The sequence below is a fragment of the Hirundo rustica genome, chromosome 3, assembly GCF_015227805.2.
Source record: "Hirundo rustica isolate bHirRus1 chromosome 3, bHirRus1.pri.v3, whole genome shotgun sequence".
NCBI classification, from domain to species: Eukaryota; Metazoa; Chordata; class Aves; order Passeriformes; family Hirundinidae; genus Hirundo; species Hirundo rustica.
In genome coordinates, this window is record NC_053452.1 from 54,799,609 (window position 1) to 54,816,161 (window position 16,553).

At 39.8% G+C, this 16,553-nt stretch overlaps 1 protein-coding gene across 6 annotated transcripts in view; it reads right to left on the reverse strand.

Annotated features, from left to right (window-relative positions):
- Positions 1 to 329: 329 nt before the first annotated feature.
- Positions 330 to 16,553, reverse strand: part of ARID1B (AT-rich interaction domain 1B) — a 325,014-nt gene continuing 308,790 nt past the window's right edge. For all 6 annotated transcript variants that reach the window (XM_040058344.2, XM_040058343.2, XM_040058342.2 and 3 more), the window contains 7 exons: positions 16,151 to 16,289; positions 14,927 to 15,099; positions 13,183 to 13,333; positions 10,559 to 10,655; positions 6,468 to 7,257; positions 5,459 to 5,589; positions 330 to 3,436 (listed from right to left, as the gene is read on the reverse strand). In XM_040058344.2, the coding sequence (XP_039914278.1) occupies positions 1,724 to 3,436; positions 5,459 to 5,589; positions 6,468 to 7,257; positions 10,559 to 10,655; positions 13,183 to 13,333; positions 14,927 to 15,099; positions 16,151 to 16,289 (3,194 nt within the window). In that variant the 3' untranslated portion in view covers positions 330 to 1,723. The remainder of the gene's footprint in view (positions 3,437 to 5,458; positions 5,590 to 6,467; positions 7,258 to 10,558; positions 10,656 to 13,182; positions 13,334 to 14,926; positions 15,100 to 16,150; positions 16,290 to 16,553) is intronic.

Sequence of the window (16,553 nt, forward strand, 5' to 3'; positions counted from 1 at the left end):
TCTAACATCCGCCTTCAGTCCCCCAAACACAGCACGGAGACTGGGTACCTGCATAGTCAGAGCTACCACCTGTCAGCCATGTCTTCCCCTTTTGAGGCTTCGTGGTTTTATATATAATGATTAAAAACACTTCTCTGAGATGTGAGAAGGCTTTTCTAAAAGGAGAGCAAGTTTCTGCAATACAATAGCAGTAATATTTTTGAAGGTCATAATAGTAAAGTAGGGGAAAGAGAATAATCATTATTGCTCTTTCTTGTAATTAGTTTGCTTTCTGATATCCCACACTGTAACTAGAACACTATTCAAGAACACCCATCACAGTGCTTAACAAGATTTAATGTACATTTATTCTTAACATGTGGAACATATAAAGATTTTATACTGAATAAATGAAATTCATTAAGCCAGAGGAAAAGGAGGAATTTACATCAAGTTTTTTTCTTTTTTAACTACATTATCTTGAAATACAAATGCAGATTCTTGTCGCTGAAAAATCTTTGAAGTTGTGTTTCTTCCTTTTTTTTTTTTTTTCCTGTATATATTTTTTGTCTGTAGACTGGTAACCATTTTCTTAAATCAATCCATACGTAACCATTTCCACACCTTGATTTATAAAGCAAATTGTGATCGGCTGCTCTCCCGAAATAGAGCATGACTTTATACATACAGAAACTTGTACATTACCCTCAGTTGTTGGTTTTCTGTGTTGGGTTTTTTCTTTTTTCTTTTTTTTTTTTATTATTTTTTGGAGATATGGCCCAAATGAAAGAAAAAAATAATTCTACTATCACTTTGTAGATACCACATCATGAAAAAGAAACTAAAAACTTTGTAAAAAAAAAAAAAAAAAAAAAAAAAAAAGAGGGTATGTTTCATGTACAACTTCTATATACATCACGGCCCTCAGGCAATAAAAAAATATTTTAAAAAATGATTAAAGGAATTGTGAAGAACTGTCATTGTGGAAGGTCAAAAAAAAAAAAAAAAGATGTAGACAAGACAGTTCTGATGAGGAAGCAATTGATGTTTAACTTCAGGTTTTGTTTAAAAATCTTTTAACTTGACTTGTTTTGTTTTGTTTTGCTCCTAGCCTAATGTAACCATTTCTCCTGAGGAGAAATCAGTATTGTTTTGGATTTTGACTACTGACTGACACCCTCCTTGATCCCCTATACCTACATCACTAGAATCTTCTATTGCACAGAGCTTTGGGTGATGGTATACAAGTTTTTTTTTATTTTTTCCTTATCTGAAAAAATAAAACACACAGGAACTTGGTATGTTGGTTATTTTTCACCTTTTTGTTTCAAAGTGGTGAGATTTTTTTTCCCGTCATACAATGGTTTGCCATAACATTTTTTTTAAAAAGTCACTAGTTCGCTTCCCAAAAAATATGCAATACAAACATGGAAAAGAACATTGAAAAGGATAATCTATGGAAAAAAAAAAAAAAGTGTGACCTTTGAATGTACTAGACAGCAACTTTGGTTAAAAAAAATAAAATAAAAAGATGTACTTATACACATAGACAGCAAATATTAATTTCATAACTGTTCAAATTAATAATTTCTTTAATTCCCAATTGGTAAATAGTGAATGGGGCAGAGGAGCAAAGACTCTTTTTTTTTTCCTTCTTCCTACATTGGATAAACAAGAACAGAAAACAGCCAGTTATATGTGACCCTCTAATCTCCACTCACACATGCTTGGCTTCTCACTTATGTCATAACTGCCCAATCTGAAAAAGTACATCACAGATGACAGATGCAACCAGAGAGTTCAGGACAGCAGATATTGAGATATCCAGCAAACGACCCTCGTGCAAAAGGAACTCGGAGCGGTTCTCGTCCACTCTCGCCATGGCCAGCAAGGCCTTGGCTGCCCTGCACATCATGTCTACGCTAGGCGGCTCCAGAGGCGGAGGCTGCATGTGCATGAGGTTATGCTGGCTCTGCTGGTACTGGGCCATAGTGACCCCATCCTCCAGGAAGCTTATCAAGTTTCCAATGCTTCCCTTCTGCACAGCTATTGCCCTTGCTGCTAATGTGTCCCCCTGGGCAAGGTTCGATAGGAGCGCCATGGACATTTCTCGGCAGACCGGGTTTTTGCGGTCCCCAACGTACCTAACTAAAGTAGCGTAGAGTTTCTCCTGACGGCTGAATGGGGGGGTGGCCAAGATAAGGTCCACATTATTGTCCTGGATACTGAGCTTACACAGGGTCTCCAGCACAAGTCTCTGAGGCGAAAGAACTGAGTTGGGCCCCACGGTTGGAAAAGGATCCTGTGCCTCTGCAGACGGGCACACCATCCAGTGCAGCAAGCCATCCAAAATTGGCAAACAGATGCTTTCTGTGTAAGCAGACAAGTCTAGCTGCCCAGAAATGTTGGCTAATGTGACCAATGTATTATCCCTCAAGACCTCGAGGCAGTCCCACCACCACTCATCCTTGCTGCAGGCCACCCCTTTGTCCTCCTCTTCCTCTTTCTCGTAAGTCTGCGGCGCTCGCTTTCTTTCTGGATGCTCGTGGTGAAGAAGGATCAACTTTCCCAGGATCAGCACCAAGCCTGGATGTTTGGACATTTCGGTGTCATTGCCAGGCACAAAAGACAAGCTACGGACGATATTTGACACACAGATGCAGCGTTTGGCCAAGGAGTCTTGCCAGTGAGTTATGGTGCATAGAGGAGTCTCATCCCGGCTCCTTGGCTCGTCCTCTAGCAGTTTAATATTCCGGTGGCTTTTGGCTTGATGGATCCCGAAGGGAAATTTACTGCTCTCTGTTTGGGAACCAGAGTTTGAGTCTTCAGGTAATGCTCCTGGCCGAGCTGAGAGGACATCATCAATGGTTGCTGTTATACTCTTTTCTTGTTGCTCCTCAGATTCACTTTTCCCCTCGAGGTCTTTCTTTTTGCTTGGAGAGTTCAAGGGAGGAGGGGCTTTCCTGCGTGGTGGAATCTCCATCTTGCTCTCAAAGTGAGTCTGGATATGCTCAGTTGTGTCACCACCACCAAGCTGCCAGTGGAGAAGTCCACTATCAAATTCCTGAACGCGTCCAAGTTTGTCAGATCGGTCAACAACAAACAGATTATTTTTCTTTACAATCTTTATTGGCAGCTTGTCAAATTTACTGGCTTGTTTTGGCCTCTCACTTGGATCAGCAATGGCACCAGGAGTGGAAAAAACAATGCTCTTTTCTTCTCCTTCTACCTTTTCATCTTCCCCCTCCTCCTCATCTTCATCAAAATAGTCAATACATTCGTCATTCTCATCTTTTCCAGTATCCTCTGCCAAGGACTGACTATCATCTTTCTTGGCTGCTTTGTGATCAAGTGCTTTGTGGCCTGGATCTCCCACTTCATATTCCATAAGGATTCCAAAAATGTCAATCAGGCATTTTCTAAAATATTCTACTAAAAGCTCAAGAAATCCAGACAACTGAGGGAAGAAGAAAGAAAGAACATAAAAATCACATAAATATTCTTGTCTGCATGAAATTTTTTTAGGAACTCTGATGCATACATGTGTGAGTATTTCCTTCATCCTGTTGTGGAGCTGTGGCTAGATCCTGCATAGCAGAAGTTAATCAAAAGAAATTCTTCTAGAGTCTGTCCAAACAGTATGTAATGTCCCACTATCATGGCTCCGTTTGCTTCAGCTCTACCGGCTACGAGAGGTACAGAACTTTATTAATGTCTCCTTTAGGCCATGGCAGACATCTGGCTTAGCTGTTCTGTCCCCTTGGAAGTGCCTATTACTCTTCATTTTTTTACAGAGTACTGAAGTTCCTAACTTGGCTATTTTTTACTGATTTGTACTTTTATTAGATATTTAAAATTTGCAATTCTTCCTTTCCTCCTTTGTCTCTAAAATCAACTGTCACGTAGGGACCTGCAGTTCAGGGTCCAGGTACTGATATCCTAGATTAATATTTCATCTCTATTGGAATAGATCCATTTTTGTCTGGCAGTAGTTAAAAATTGTTATTGGAGACTGATGCTGTAAGTCACCCTTCAGAAACAGTTTTAATTTTGGTTTAATCTTCTTAATTAACTTGTAATCACTTTCTTATGGAAAAGCAGTAGTTGGACTTGTTATTAATTTACGCTTAGTGACTTTATTATAAAAAATTCCTTGTTGTTATGATGCATTCAGCCCAATTGTCTGGCTTTTAATGTGGTTTTGTTTTTTGTTTTTTTTTTTAAAATCGTGGGCTAATGGGTTTTCAGTAAAATGTAGCCCTTTGTCCATTCTACATCCTCTTACGATTGCCAGCTTCTCAAAGAACTAAGAACAAACTGATGCTTGTCAGAACTGCAGGAGTTACCAGACTTCATATGGTCCTGCCATTGGAAAGAGAGTCCAAAGCAAACATAACAAAAGAATGTATGTATTTACAGTATGTCTGGTATTCTGTGCAATTTGCATAGGGTGCATTAACACAGTTTCTGACAGAATTCAGAGGAGATTCACCTCGTTTAACTTCAACACCCTTACTAGTCACATACCTAACCTAATTGTCTTGATTCCTTTTATAATCAGTGGTCTTTTACAGGCCATATCTAGGGTATGAATCATCTGACCTATTTTAGATCTCTTCTTCTGGGTGAGATAAATCATGCTATAGATATCCCTAGTTCTAAAGTCAGGTGGGATGTAATGTACCATCTGTGTCTGTATTTAAAAAAAAAAGTCATTATATTGAAAAAATGATGAGTTACACTATTAGTAACCAAGGAATGAATGGAGGAAAGAAACTGAATATTTAATTTGTACAAATTTTAGATGATGTGAATTATCAGCATGCCATCTATTACTACCACCTAACAGGCTAATGGTTAGAGCAGAGCTGAAAAATGCTGGGAGGCAGTGAGGCATAAGCACACACTGTTAAATCCTGTGCTGCTTGCCTCGTATGGATAGACAGTGGATTTTAGCCTTTAGGGTCAGTTTGGTATTCCTGTGAAAACTTACTTCACTGGAAGAAGAAACCAAACAGAAAATAAGCAATTAAATAAAATCTGACAGTCTCACATGGAAGTATAGAACAGGACAAGTTGTCACCAAAAAAAAAGCCTTCAAATCAGTTTAATATAGTTTTGCAAAGTCTTTAAAGAAATACAGATTAAGAAAGATTACTAACATACTGCTATTTTGAGGGATTATACTATTATGTCTGTGAATTTACACGTTAGTCTTTTGGCAGTGCTAAAATTCTTATATTCCAACATGCTCCTTTCTACAGGAAACATCCTTTTTTCAGGCTTCTTTATTTCCTCTATGTGACCTATATCTGTCTCTCATTACTCACTATCACCAATCATAAACAAGTGCAAGTTTTTCAGTATTAAAATTTATGTTAATTAGAATAAATTGGAAAAGTGAGCAGCATTTTTGTGGGTGTCTTATTTAATTTTTCTTTCCCTGGAAAGTTGAGAAGGATAATGCTTTCCCACCTACCTGAGAGAGGTTGAAAGTAGCAACAGTGCTGTCATCATACAGAAGAATATTAATAGTGTCTAGCGCCCAGGTACTTTCAGCCAAAAGACCAGATTTAAGAGACATCATCACTCTCCAGGCCTCAGGAGTTACTGGAGAAAGGAAGAGGGAGAAGTAAAACAGTATTAGTGCATCCTTGGAGACTGTTAATGAGTTCTGAAAGAGTAAACGGTGATACTCTGAGGATGCAAATTTAAATTAAATGGTTACTGGTTAAGACCCTATTTTCACTGCTTAGTTCTGTTCAGTTTTCTGTAACTGCTGCTAAGCCTTAGTGCTGGAGAATATCCTAGCAGGTCCAGTCTTCGTGACTCTGAATTTGAAATAATCATGCAAACTTAAAAGAACTGACTAACCCAATTAATCAGTAAACAAAGGTAGAATACTCTGTCAGGAATGTGGAAATGTCAAGTAAGAGAACTTGAATGTAACCAAAAAGCCAAAAAAAACCAGAAAGAAATGTAACCAAAATTTAAGATAAGAAAATACTTGGGGATCTTTGTAAGAAGCTTGGGAGAAACAAACAGGACAAATACTATGGAATGATTAAATGGACCATTCAAGGAAAGCACAGACTGCAACTACCCAGCAGAACATCATGAGCTTTCATGGAACAAAAAGATGGAAAGCTTTGCTAATCTAAATGCTGTACTGGTGATTCAACAGACATTCTAAAGGACCTTCCAACACATCTCATTTTGAAATCTGAGGCAAGCTTCATTTTTAATGCATTTGTGAAGACCTCAAGTCTCCATATAAAATATTGCTTTCATTTCTTGTCAGATTGTCTGGGATGAGTTTTACCTATCATCCTCACTGATGCAGACGTTATCACATTTTTATTGAAGACAATCCCATTGTAGTCACCAAAGTTCACTATTTGTCAAGAGTATATTAAAATATGAAAAAAAAAATCAGAATCAAAGCCCCTTTCCTCACAATTTATATTAGGTTTTGTTTTCATGCTTACCAATATCTTTTGAGGTAATCTTTCGTCTTGGTTTTAAGACTGGTTGGGATGCTTCTACAGAGCCTGGGGGGAAGGTAATCTCTCGCCTAATCGGTGGTGGCTGGGGTGGAGGTCCTGTGACCTGTGACACTGGAACTGTGGGTATAACCTTTTGCATCTTCATGGAGGGTAGGAAAGGAGACTTGCTTGGAGACATACGGTTTTCCAAAGAGCGCTGGAAGGACGCTGGACTTGGAGCTCTGGAGATGTGGTTTGGCATAGAGGGTGGTGTCTGGTAGGATGACTGAGGAGGTCTAGTGATAGGCTGCATGGAGGCTGAGGATGACATATAAGAAGGCTGCCGTTGGTTGACATGAGAAGGCCACTGACTCTCGTGGTTTATCCTCTGGTCAGGTACCATCATATCATCAGTGCGATTCATCCCTGGATACGGAGGGGCCTGTGCAGGGCCTCCTGGACCTTGCCTGTTCTGGTAAGGGTAAGGCATATCATTTCTTGTTGGCCACATGTTCTGCTGAGGACCTTCACTGGAGGACGACGACTGCATGGGGCCACCAATCATCTGGGGAGGTATTCCATGCTGCTGCATTTGTCCTGGGCCCTGCATCCTCTCCCTGTTATATGGATACGGGTACTGTCCCTGCATGGGCCTCCTGTCCGGCCCTGTGTAAGCGTTGCCATACTGGTTATACATTTCCTGCTGCTGGTTGCCATACTGCATGTTATACATATCCCCTTCGTGGCGTTTGGCTGGAGGCCCATACATGCCATCCATGTGTCTCTTGTAGTTCTGAAAGAAAATTTTGGAAGGGCGTCATTTCTACTCCACATACAATATAAATATACTGGACGAAAGCTCATTCAAAAAGCCGAAGGCGCTCAGTTCTAGAGGGATCGTGCTGACTCCAGAGTCAGGCATACAGTGCTATGGTTAGGCTTGATGCAGTGCTTTATTTCAAGCCTCTGTTTTGCTGCGCTTATAACTGAATACTAAAAGGAAGCTTATCCTTGGGCTAAATTTTCTTATGCTTTGCTCTAATTTTTTCCTTTTCCCTTTCCTTCCCCATCTGTCAGAATAAATTCCACTGGTCATTTCAGACATGCATGAAAAGGCAACAGTCCTCACCAACTAAAATGTTTTCACTTCTTTTTTGTGCTTAGTCTACTACAATGAAAAATATTAAAAAAAATTTCAAAACCACCCAGTGAATCTTTTCAAGAGACAAGCACTGAATAAACTCTTAAAGTAACAAGATATGCTGCAAGCATGCAGGTCTGAAACACTGAATCTTACAATATGACATAGGCTACAGACAGTAAATTTATTATTAATATTATTATTAATAGGAGAAAACAATCTGTTGCATTTGATACTCTGTGTAATTTCCAGGAATATGGTACTCTTTGGGCAACCATCTTCTTCCCAAATCATCCTTATCAGATTTAATTTACTTTGAGATTATTACAGCAAATGGTCACATCCAAACATTCTGTTCTAGTTTATGCAGGTTCTTACCCTGCTGTTCTGTAATGAATTAAGCAATGTAACTAATAGCTGCCACCTATGGTTTATTCCCTCTTTGTTTCTCACCCTCTCAAATGGGGAATGTTGTGTGAGGTAAGCTGTTTTACCTTGGGGAGAGCTGAGTGGTTTTTAAACCATACAAGCTTGAATGTATTTATGTATAAGATGGCAGAACAAAAAAAAGACATGTTGCTCTTTGAGGGGAAGGTGGTAAGGTTTGCAGTGGTCCTTAGTTCCTGTGGGAGTTTGTTCCACAGTTCAAACCACATCTGAGTGCTCTGAAGCAAAAAATGTGAATTAAATGGGTGATTTTTGAATATGTGATCTATGGCAAATTCAAAGTTACAGCTCCCCCGGAAACTCAGTAGCTCAGTAGCATTGTACAATGTATACTAATGCACTAGAGTTAAGATCAGATAAAATTCTCTCTGTATTCAATATGGGGAAGTTAAAACAGCTCTGGGATTCATAAAGTCATCTTCCAACTTTGGTGCACATAAAACCACAACTACTGTATTGTATAGAAGTATTTTTTTAGAACTTGCTATACAGTTTTCTGGCTATCTGAGAAATAACCTATTTCCAGCCTTACATGAACTACTTGCTGCTCTAAATTCCACCCTTGGGGCCAGTTTATGCATCAAGAAATGACTTGGCAGCAGCCACACCTCAGAAGGTCGTGTTTGTTTTGCCAGTGACTCAGTGCTTACAGCAGATACTCAGGAATGAAGCATGTGCCTTTTCAAAATCACTCCAGCATTCTGGTACGTGCAGTGCCAGTGTGCCCAATGGTCCCCAGAGGGGGGAACCATTGCAGAGGACAGTGATGCACTTGAGCTCCTCCCTCCTGTGGATATGCTCAGCAGCACACTGAGACTGCTTTCTCCACTGAGATGTGGAATTCTGAGACCTCACAGAGGACAAAAAGCCACCAACACAAGTTACCTGCTGCGTAACAGCTCTTGCAATGTAAACATTCATACAAGAATTGGAAAACCTGGCTCCAAGGGTTTCATTAGCCCCAGGAGTTCAAGCTCCAATCACCTCCTTTGCAGGTCATTCCCTAGCCTTCGGGTTGTAGATAAAGCTTTGAAAGGGTCATTTTTCACATTCCTCCTGTACCACTTCAGAGTAAGATTTAGGAAATTGTAAATAAGCTACTGGCAACAGAATCTCTAGCTAAATGAAGAAGTGGAATCCTCTGGGGATGGGAGAGAGAGGCAGAGGCTGGTCAGGATCCTTGTCCTTCATTCTCCACTGCTTTTCTGCATAAATGCATTTTGCATTCAAGAGTCATTGTACAAAATATATATACAGCAGTAAGGACAGGGCCAAGCATATTTTTACAAATTCTAGCTGTCTCCTTGCTTAAATGAACGTGTAGTTAATATATTCCCTGCACACGTTAGCATGGACTATCACAAACTGTTTTGTTATATATCTTTGCAATTTCCCCACTAAATCACCTAGACTGCTAGCATATGCTTGTCATAAAAAACCAACAAGACAGTTTTTCGATTATGCCATTTTGGAGATGTTATGAACCAAAGAGATAAGCAAGAAATTCTGAAATTTAAATTAATGTATGTTTTTAGTATAGTGAAATCTAAGATCTTGTTTGGTTTCTCCCCACAGCACTCCCAAACCCTGGCCCCAATTTCCTAGTAAAACTCCATCCCAAACTGAAAAGAACTATCTAAAATTGGCTCAAAACTAGTTTACATTTCATTTTTTTAATAGTAAGGAAATGCTTTCTACTCTGGAAGCCAACTTCAAGTATTGTATGACCAGAACTGAATTAATAACACACAGAGTGAAACTGATCCTTTTGAAGTCAGGAGTTTTGCTATTGACTTCTAAGGTGGGATTTTGCTCACAAGGTATTAATCATACATGTAACAAAAAAATAATCTTATTAATTAATATAATTTGTATTTTTGAGTTGTAAGAGTTGGGGAGACTGCAATGTACAAATGTTTAAACTATTTTTAACACCAATAACATTCTCTGTTATGTATTTGTATCATATTATTACCAGAGACATCATGTGAGAATTTGCCCTCTGATCTATATTAAAGATAGGCATCTCATAAGACCTGCCACAGCACCAAAAGCCATTGAGAATGCTGCTCATTTTACTTTGTTCCAGTTCTCTGTTGGGTTCACTTGGCTGCATGACATTAAGTTAAGGCCCTTGAACCTGCCATCCAAGTTGCTTTTCTGTTTGTTCCTTCACTTGTTATTTCACTTCTATTTGTCACTTCACTTGTCTACGCTTCATACTTTCCCAGTCTGCTGGTTATTAACTTGGGACAATCACTTGATGCACAATCCAAAGCCACAGAACATCTGTTTGAATTTACATTCTTCCAGTGTAATGAACACATTTTCCTACAGCTGCACATACATTGCTTATCCATACAGGCTGTGACTTTGACCAGAACTACACTGCTCCTCTGTGCCCAAAGACATACACTGTATAAACAAATTTTTCAATGTATACAGAATCCTGGGGTGAATTTTTTTAAACTAATGTTAAAAACATAGCCATTTTCCCCTCTACTACCTGCTGCTGTGGATACATTCCAGGTTGATGTCCTCCATATGGTGGCTGTCCTGAGGGAGGTCCTTGTCCTGGATACTGCTGCCCATAAGGTTCATGCCTAAAACAAAGCATTCAAATCAACAGTTAGAGCTCCTGAAGTTTTCAAGCCACCAGGAAAAGTAAAGTCCTCTGAAAATCTTGCACGTTGAAGGTATCTGCCACCTGGAAACAACATGAAGGTACAGTCTGGTATGGTCCTGAGCCTGAGGCAGGAAGCCCTGCTGGAGCTGATAGCGGAAGGAAGCAGGTAAAGTACATAGAAGAAAGGAGGAGCAGTGAAGCTACAACAGAGAGATTTAGAGGAAGCAGTCAGAAGAGGGTATGGTCAGCAAAGAGGTAAGAAAGGCAGCTGCAGACATGGGGCAGCCCAACCTTGGTGGGGAAGTATCTGGTGTACATCTCAAAGGTTGCAGGTAAAAATTCTTGTGTTTTAGAATGCCAGCCTAATAGCAAGCTACTTTCTGGATGATTCAAGAATATGTCAATTTAAAGTGAGCAAAACCAGTATTCATAATTTGGCTAATGTTTGTGTAATTTTTAATCAAAGCTACATAGTGAAGCATACACAGTAAGAAACAAAGTTGTGTTGCACTTGGAAACTTACCTGTGAGGAGCACTACAGTGCATTTTTAGCACATCTGAATGAAATTTACGTTGCTGAAATCAAGTATTTGGAAAGCATTAAGACTGATAAATAACACTGTATTGCAGGCTAATATGTCAGTAATTCCTCTCTGTACACTACCAGTGAGAACACATCAACAATTAAAGGATAATTTGGAAGTAATTTATCAGGGAGAGTCACAGAAACAGAGAACTGGGGAACCTGACATGTTAAAAGAACTAATGGGACCACATTTTTCCAAAAGCATAGAAAACTAATTGTTTTTTAAAAAGAGATGACCAGAGAGAAAGAAATAGCATTTCAGGATCTCCTAAAATTATGACATGAATGGAGAGAAATTACCCAATGCCAGTTAAAAGAACAAAATAAATGATGGGAGTTGTCTGTAGCTGTCCAAGAGTACATGCAGTAACATAAAATTCAGCAAAGGTACACATATGTTATACATAAGGGAAGGCTTTCTAAATGTTCAGTTTATTAGCCTCAGGATAACCACAAGCCAGGTGAAATTGTGGACACTTCAGAAGCGGTACCATTTAATGCTGCTCTGAAGAACTTGGGCCTGTAACTATGTTCTAGTCCTGTGCTGAGCAGCAGATACACAAGGTAGGATGTATACTCCTTCTCTAACATCTCTGATTCTATTACTACAGAAAGTCAACTCACACAAGCCTCTGCTCCCCTACAAGAAACTGAACCAACGGCAAAAGCCTAAACAAGGCAAGCAAAACAGCAGTAACACACCAAGAGGCCACATGCTCTGCCTGTGTGCTCTCACTATGTGCACTGCTAGTGCTCGTTAGCTGGTTACTGTGTGTATTTCAAACCGATAATCAGTGTTCACCTCTGCAGGCAAGGGTAACAATTAGGAGAGAACACGCTTGGGTCACTGTCTGAAGGCACCATGTTGCTTTTACCAGCTAGTACCATACTGCCTTCAGGAACCAGCCCATGATCCGACCTAAAAAACGACAAAGGAAACCCCATTCTGTAAAAAGTACTTCTTTTCCAAATTTGTCAACAAATTAAAATAAATCATGCCCCCTAAAGAAAACATTCGCTTAACACCTTCCACTGGAGCCCTTACTCTCATCAACTCCCCAATGTGACCTATTGAACAGCGTGATTATATTTGTTTTACCTGACACATCCACTACTTAAAACTAGTGACTGAGAACTACTCTGCCCTTACACTTCAGAGACCCACACTGCACCACTCTGTCTACCATCAGGAAACAAAACGAGAAGCTAAGTACACAGCCTAATGAAAGTAAAAGCATTTTATGGAATATGGCCAGAGCAGCAAAATCTGCCAGAATACTTGATATAATCCAAACACTCCCCAAACATTCTGCTTGCTCCACCAATGCTTAGACATCAGTGATTTTACTACTTTTTTTTTTTCCAAAGCCTTTCCCCAGATAAACAGAAGAGGACCAGATTTATTTTATGTGCTTCACTGAAGGACAAACTTACAAGAATCCTGCTGGAAACACTGCAAGACTGATGCTGCTACAGCTCTGACAATGACTCCAGACTCTCCAAAGGCAATTCACTCCCAGACCACAAATCAGACACATTTAGACTGTGCATTTTATTTTTTCATTAAAAGCCAACCAGCAACTGTTTAACTGAATACATGGCCAGGAGACCAACTCAAGTGCTACTTTATGCCATCATAGCCCAGCCCAGCCGCCAGCTGAAGGCAGCCGTCAAAGACACCCGTGAGCTGATCTGCTGCAGCCTGAGTGACTTCTAAGGCGTGAAAATTCCTCCTAATTAGTATCTGTGAACAGCTGAACTCAGTCATTACCAGTGGTTTGACTCCCAGTGATTTAGTAAGGTGCCGTAGGAAATGTAGGTTGCTATGTTCTCTGCAAGGTGGAATGGTAAAATGAAAAGAGAAGAGAGAGGATCATTTTCACTGATGGGCTTTGCTTTTTCCCGGAGATTGACTCACCTCCTGTCATAGCCACTTCCGTAAGAGAACTGCTGTCGCTGGCTCATGCTCATGTTGGACATTGCTCCAGATGGACTCTGGTTATACATATCTTGTATTCCACTGTTAGGCATTTGTCCAGGGGTCATGAAAGGCTCATTGCTTCCAGGCACTGCAACAGGCAGTGAAATTAAATTTATTAATCTGGGTGTTTGAAGATCACTTTCTTTTCAATGAACTACTTTAGGAGAATGTTCAGATCCCGAACACTGCCAAAGAGAATTAGCAAGCGTCTAACAAGCTCTCTGGGGTCTAATGGGAACACATGAACCACCTCCACTACCAAGATGATGGGTATAATATTAAGGAGCTGCAACTGAGGAAAGAAATCTCCTCCTATGGAACTGAGCTATCAGGCACCAGGCAGCTGCTTCCCTCTGGTCTTCACAGCTGAAGATGAACTTAGTCTTGTTCTTTTCACTGAAAACAATGCTAAAAATGAACACAAACATAAGCCTTACAAAACAGATGAAAGCAAATCTGCTAGTTTGAACTACAGAGCTGTCAGAATCAAGCTTTTATTTCCTCCCATAAAACCCTCATACACACATCTACAATAATGTTGTAATGGAAAGGATACTGTATCCTAATGTAGCTTCTCAAGTAGGATGGGCATATTCTATGGGTCCAAGAAAAGGCACTATTATCAGATATAAATCACCAAGCAAATAGAAGAGACTCTAGCCTTTAGATAGCCTCATAGTAGATACTGAACAGAGATATTTCTGTTTCGACAGGATGAAGTGAAATGTATGACAAAGTACAATCCACCCACTTCATTTCATATGGATATAAAATCTAAAGTGAATCTAAAGCAGAGAGAGTTTTCCCTTCCTTTTACTGTGTTATATGGTAGTCTCCACAGTCCAGGCAAAAGGATTTAAAGGAAAGCCTTTCTAAAAAAAAAAAAAAATCACATCCAATTAACTATCTCTTTTGAAGTATCTCCCCACTTCATCACATCTCTCTCTTCCTTCAGTTTCAGGGCCTCTTCTTGTAACATCTCATTTTTGCTCTGTTTTAGTTTACACTTCGTCTCCTCCACTTGCTCTTCTCGTTACAACCACTGTGAGCCCTGCCTGTGTTGTTTTCTCCTACTTTCCTATATCCAAGGCACACAAGATTGATTCATTTAAAGATCATTTTACAATGTCCACAAAACCAGCTGTAGGTTAAGTACCCAGAAGGACCAGAGTCAGTTTTGACATTATTTTAAATTTCGCCTTCTAAAAATAAACAAACTTTGAGTGTGTTTATCACCTTTTGTCAGGGACTGCCCAAGTAAGAAAATAAATAGCTTTACTATTCTGAAAATTATGTAAACTGAGGAGGAGGCTTGTTCAGTTTCACACAGTGAATTCCCAGATTAGTCCTACTACAGGCATGTTGCTTCACCACTTCCCATTCTAACAGTGAAGTCCAGCACTTGATTTGCAGAGTAGCTAACCAATCTCAAGAAATATGAAATCTAGCCCTACGATTTATACCATTTCCCAAAATGTATTCCTACAAGAATTTTTAGGATTCTGTTAATTCTAAAATAACAGGCATGACCCAGACCAGACACTCAACTGCACTGCACTTCTCTTTTAGCTACAGAGACACCAATGGCAAAATCATCAAAGTGAAAAAGCTCATTCTAACTACAGCATCTTGAGTACCTAAGACACAGGCAAGAACACTTAAGCTCTCACAAAGAAAATACCTTTTCTCATTCCACCGAAGGGATCTTTATTCGGCTCGTATGGCATCCTTCCCATCATATCTGGCATGTTTATTCCCTGCTGGTATGGTGCATTTGGCGTCATGGAGTTTCGCTTTGGGAACGCTGAATCACTCACATCAGAAAAGGGATCATGCACACTGACTGCGCTGTTTCTAGCAGATTAAGAAAAAAAAGAAATATTAACATCATCCTGTATTTGTAAGAACTGTGAAAACAGCCTAGGCTACAATACAACTAGCTCACCATGCTGTGGCAGTGATCAGTGCAGGATACATCCAAGGAAGATGCAAAAGACTTTCACAATGGAAAATCATTTAAAAGAATCTACCCATTTTTCCCCCAAGCTTCTTTTCTTACTTACCTTTATTATCAGGGTTTTTCATCTAATTCTATTGTTTGTACATTTCTATTGCTCATATAAAAGTCTAAACCTTCCTGAAATTTCACTAAGCTCTTTTGTTCTTTTCTACCTAGAAAACTCAATCTGAATTGAAGATGATTACAAAAGCTTCTTGCTATCCTTTCTGCAGCATTACAGATGGAGAAAAAATATATTAAGTTTGGGGTGGCTCTGTATACAGTTCAGAGCTCAGTCGTGTTCCTGCTGAAGTCATAAAGAACTGTTCTGCTGGACTTCAGTGGACTAATGCTCCTTAATGAATGGTGATACAGCTTCACTTCAGATTAAGCTGATCTGTAAGACCTACAGAGCACAGAACTGAAAGGGATCTCTCAGTCCATCCAGCTGAACCCTCTGCTGTCTCAACCACTGTTACTGTATATGCTTTTCACAGTTTGAATTCCAGTAACACCTTTAAACCACACGTTTCTCCTCCCTGAGCATGACCGGATCTGCTGACCAGAGGTGTACAGCATTAGCAAGGAAAGGAAGGCTGTGGTTCTACGTTGGTGTTTTGGGGCTCCACATTCTACCCCACTACTGACATATTCACATGCACCTCCTTGCACTGGTGCTTGTCTGATCCTTCTCTGGTATTTAGAAAGCTAATGGACCTCTACTCCTTCCTCCCTTTCTCTCCTCCTCCTCCAAGAACAAATAATTTTCTGCTACTTTTCAGGTCTGACGCGTTTACCATAAAATCCTGCCGTAAAATCCTACGAATGCCTAAGCAGTTAGGAAAGACCAGATTAAATTGCTGTAGAACTAAAACAATAAAAAATGAAGCAAAGCCTTTTTCATACCTGCCACCCTGCATAGGTGTCATCTGTCCATGAGGTGTGGATGCTGGTGTTGGGGGCTTCAAATCGCCTGGCACTTCTGTCATGGAATTACTACCAGTGGACTGTGGAGTCTGTGGGCCTTGCAAGGAACCAGAATTAGCTGAAAAATTTAAAAAAAAGTAATTATGAAAAGGTAGCAGCCAAATTCATGTGAAAATAATAATCATCAAGGAAAAAAATGGTTCTTTCCTCCAGAAGCCTGTGTATACCTCAATCCATCTCAGTACTTTATAACTTCCCCAAAATCCTCTGAGATCAGGATATGCTGTGTAGTAATAGCCATCATCTTTCCTAGAACCATGAATTTAATCTGCTGCCTGAAGCAACATGGATAGAAATCATCCAGATGAAGGATCATTTAAAT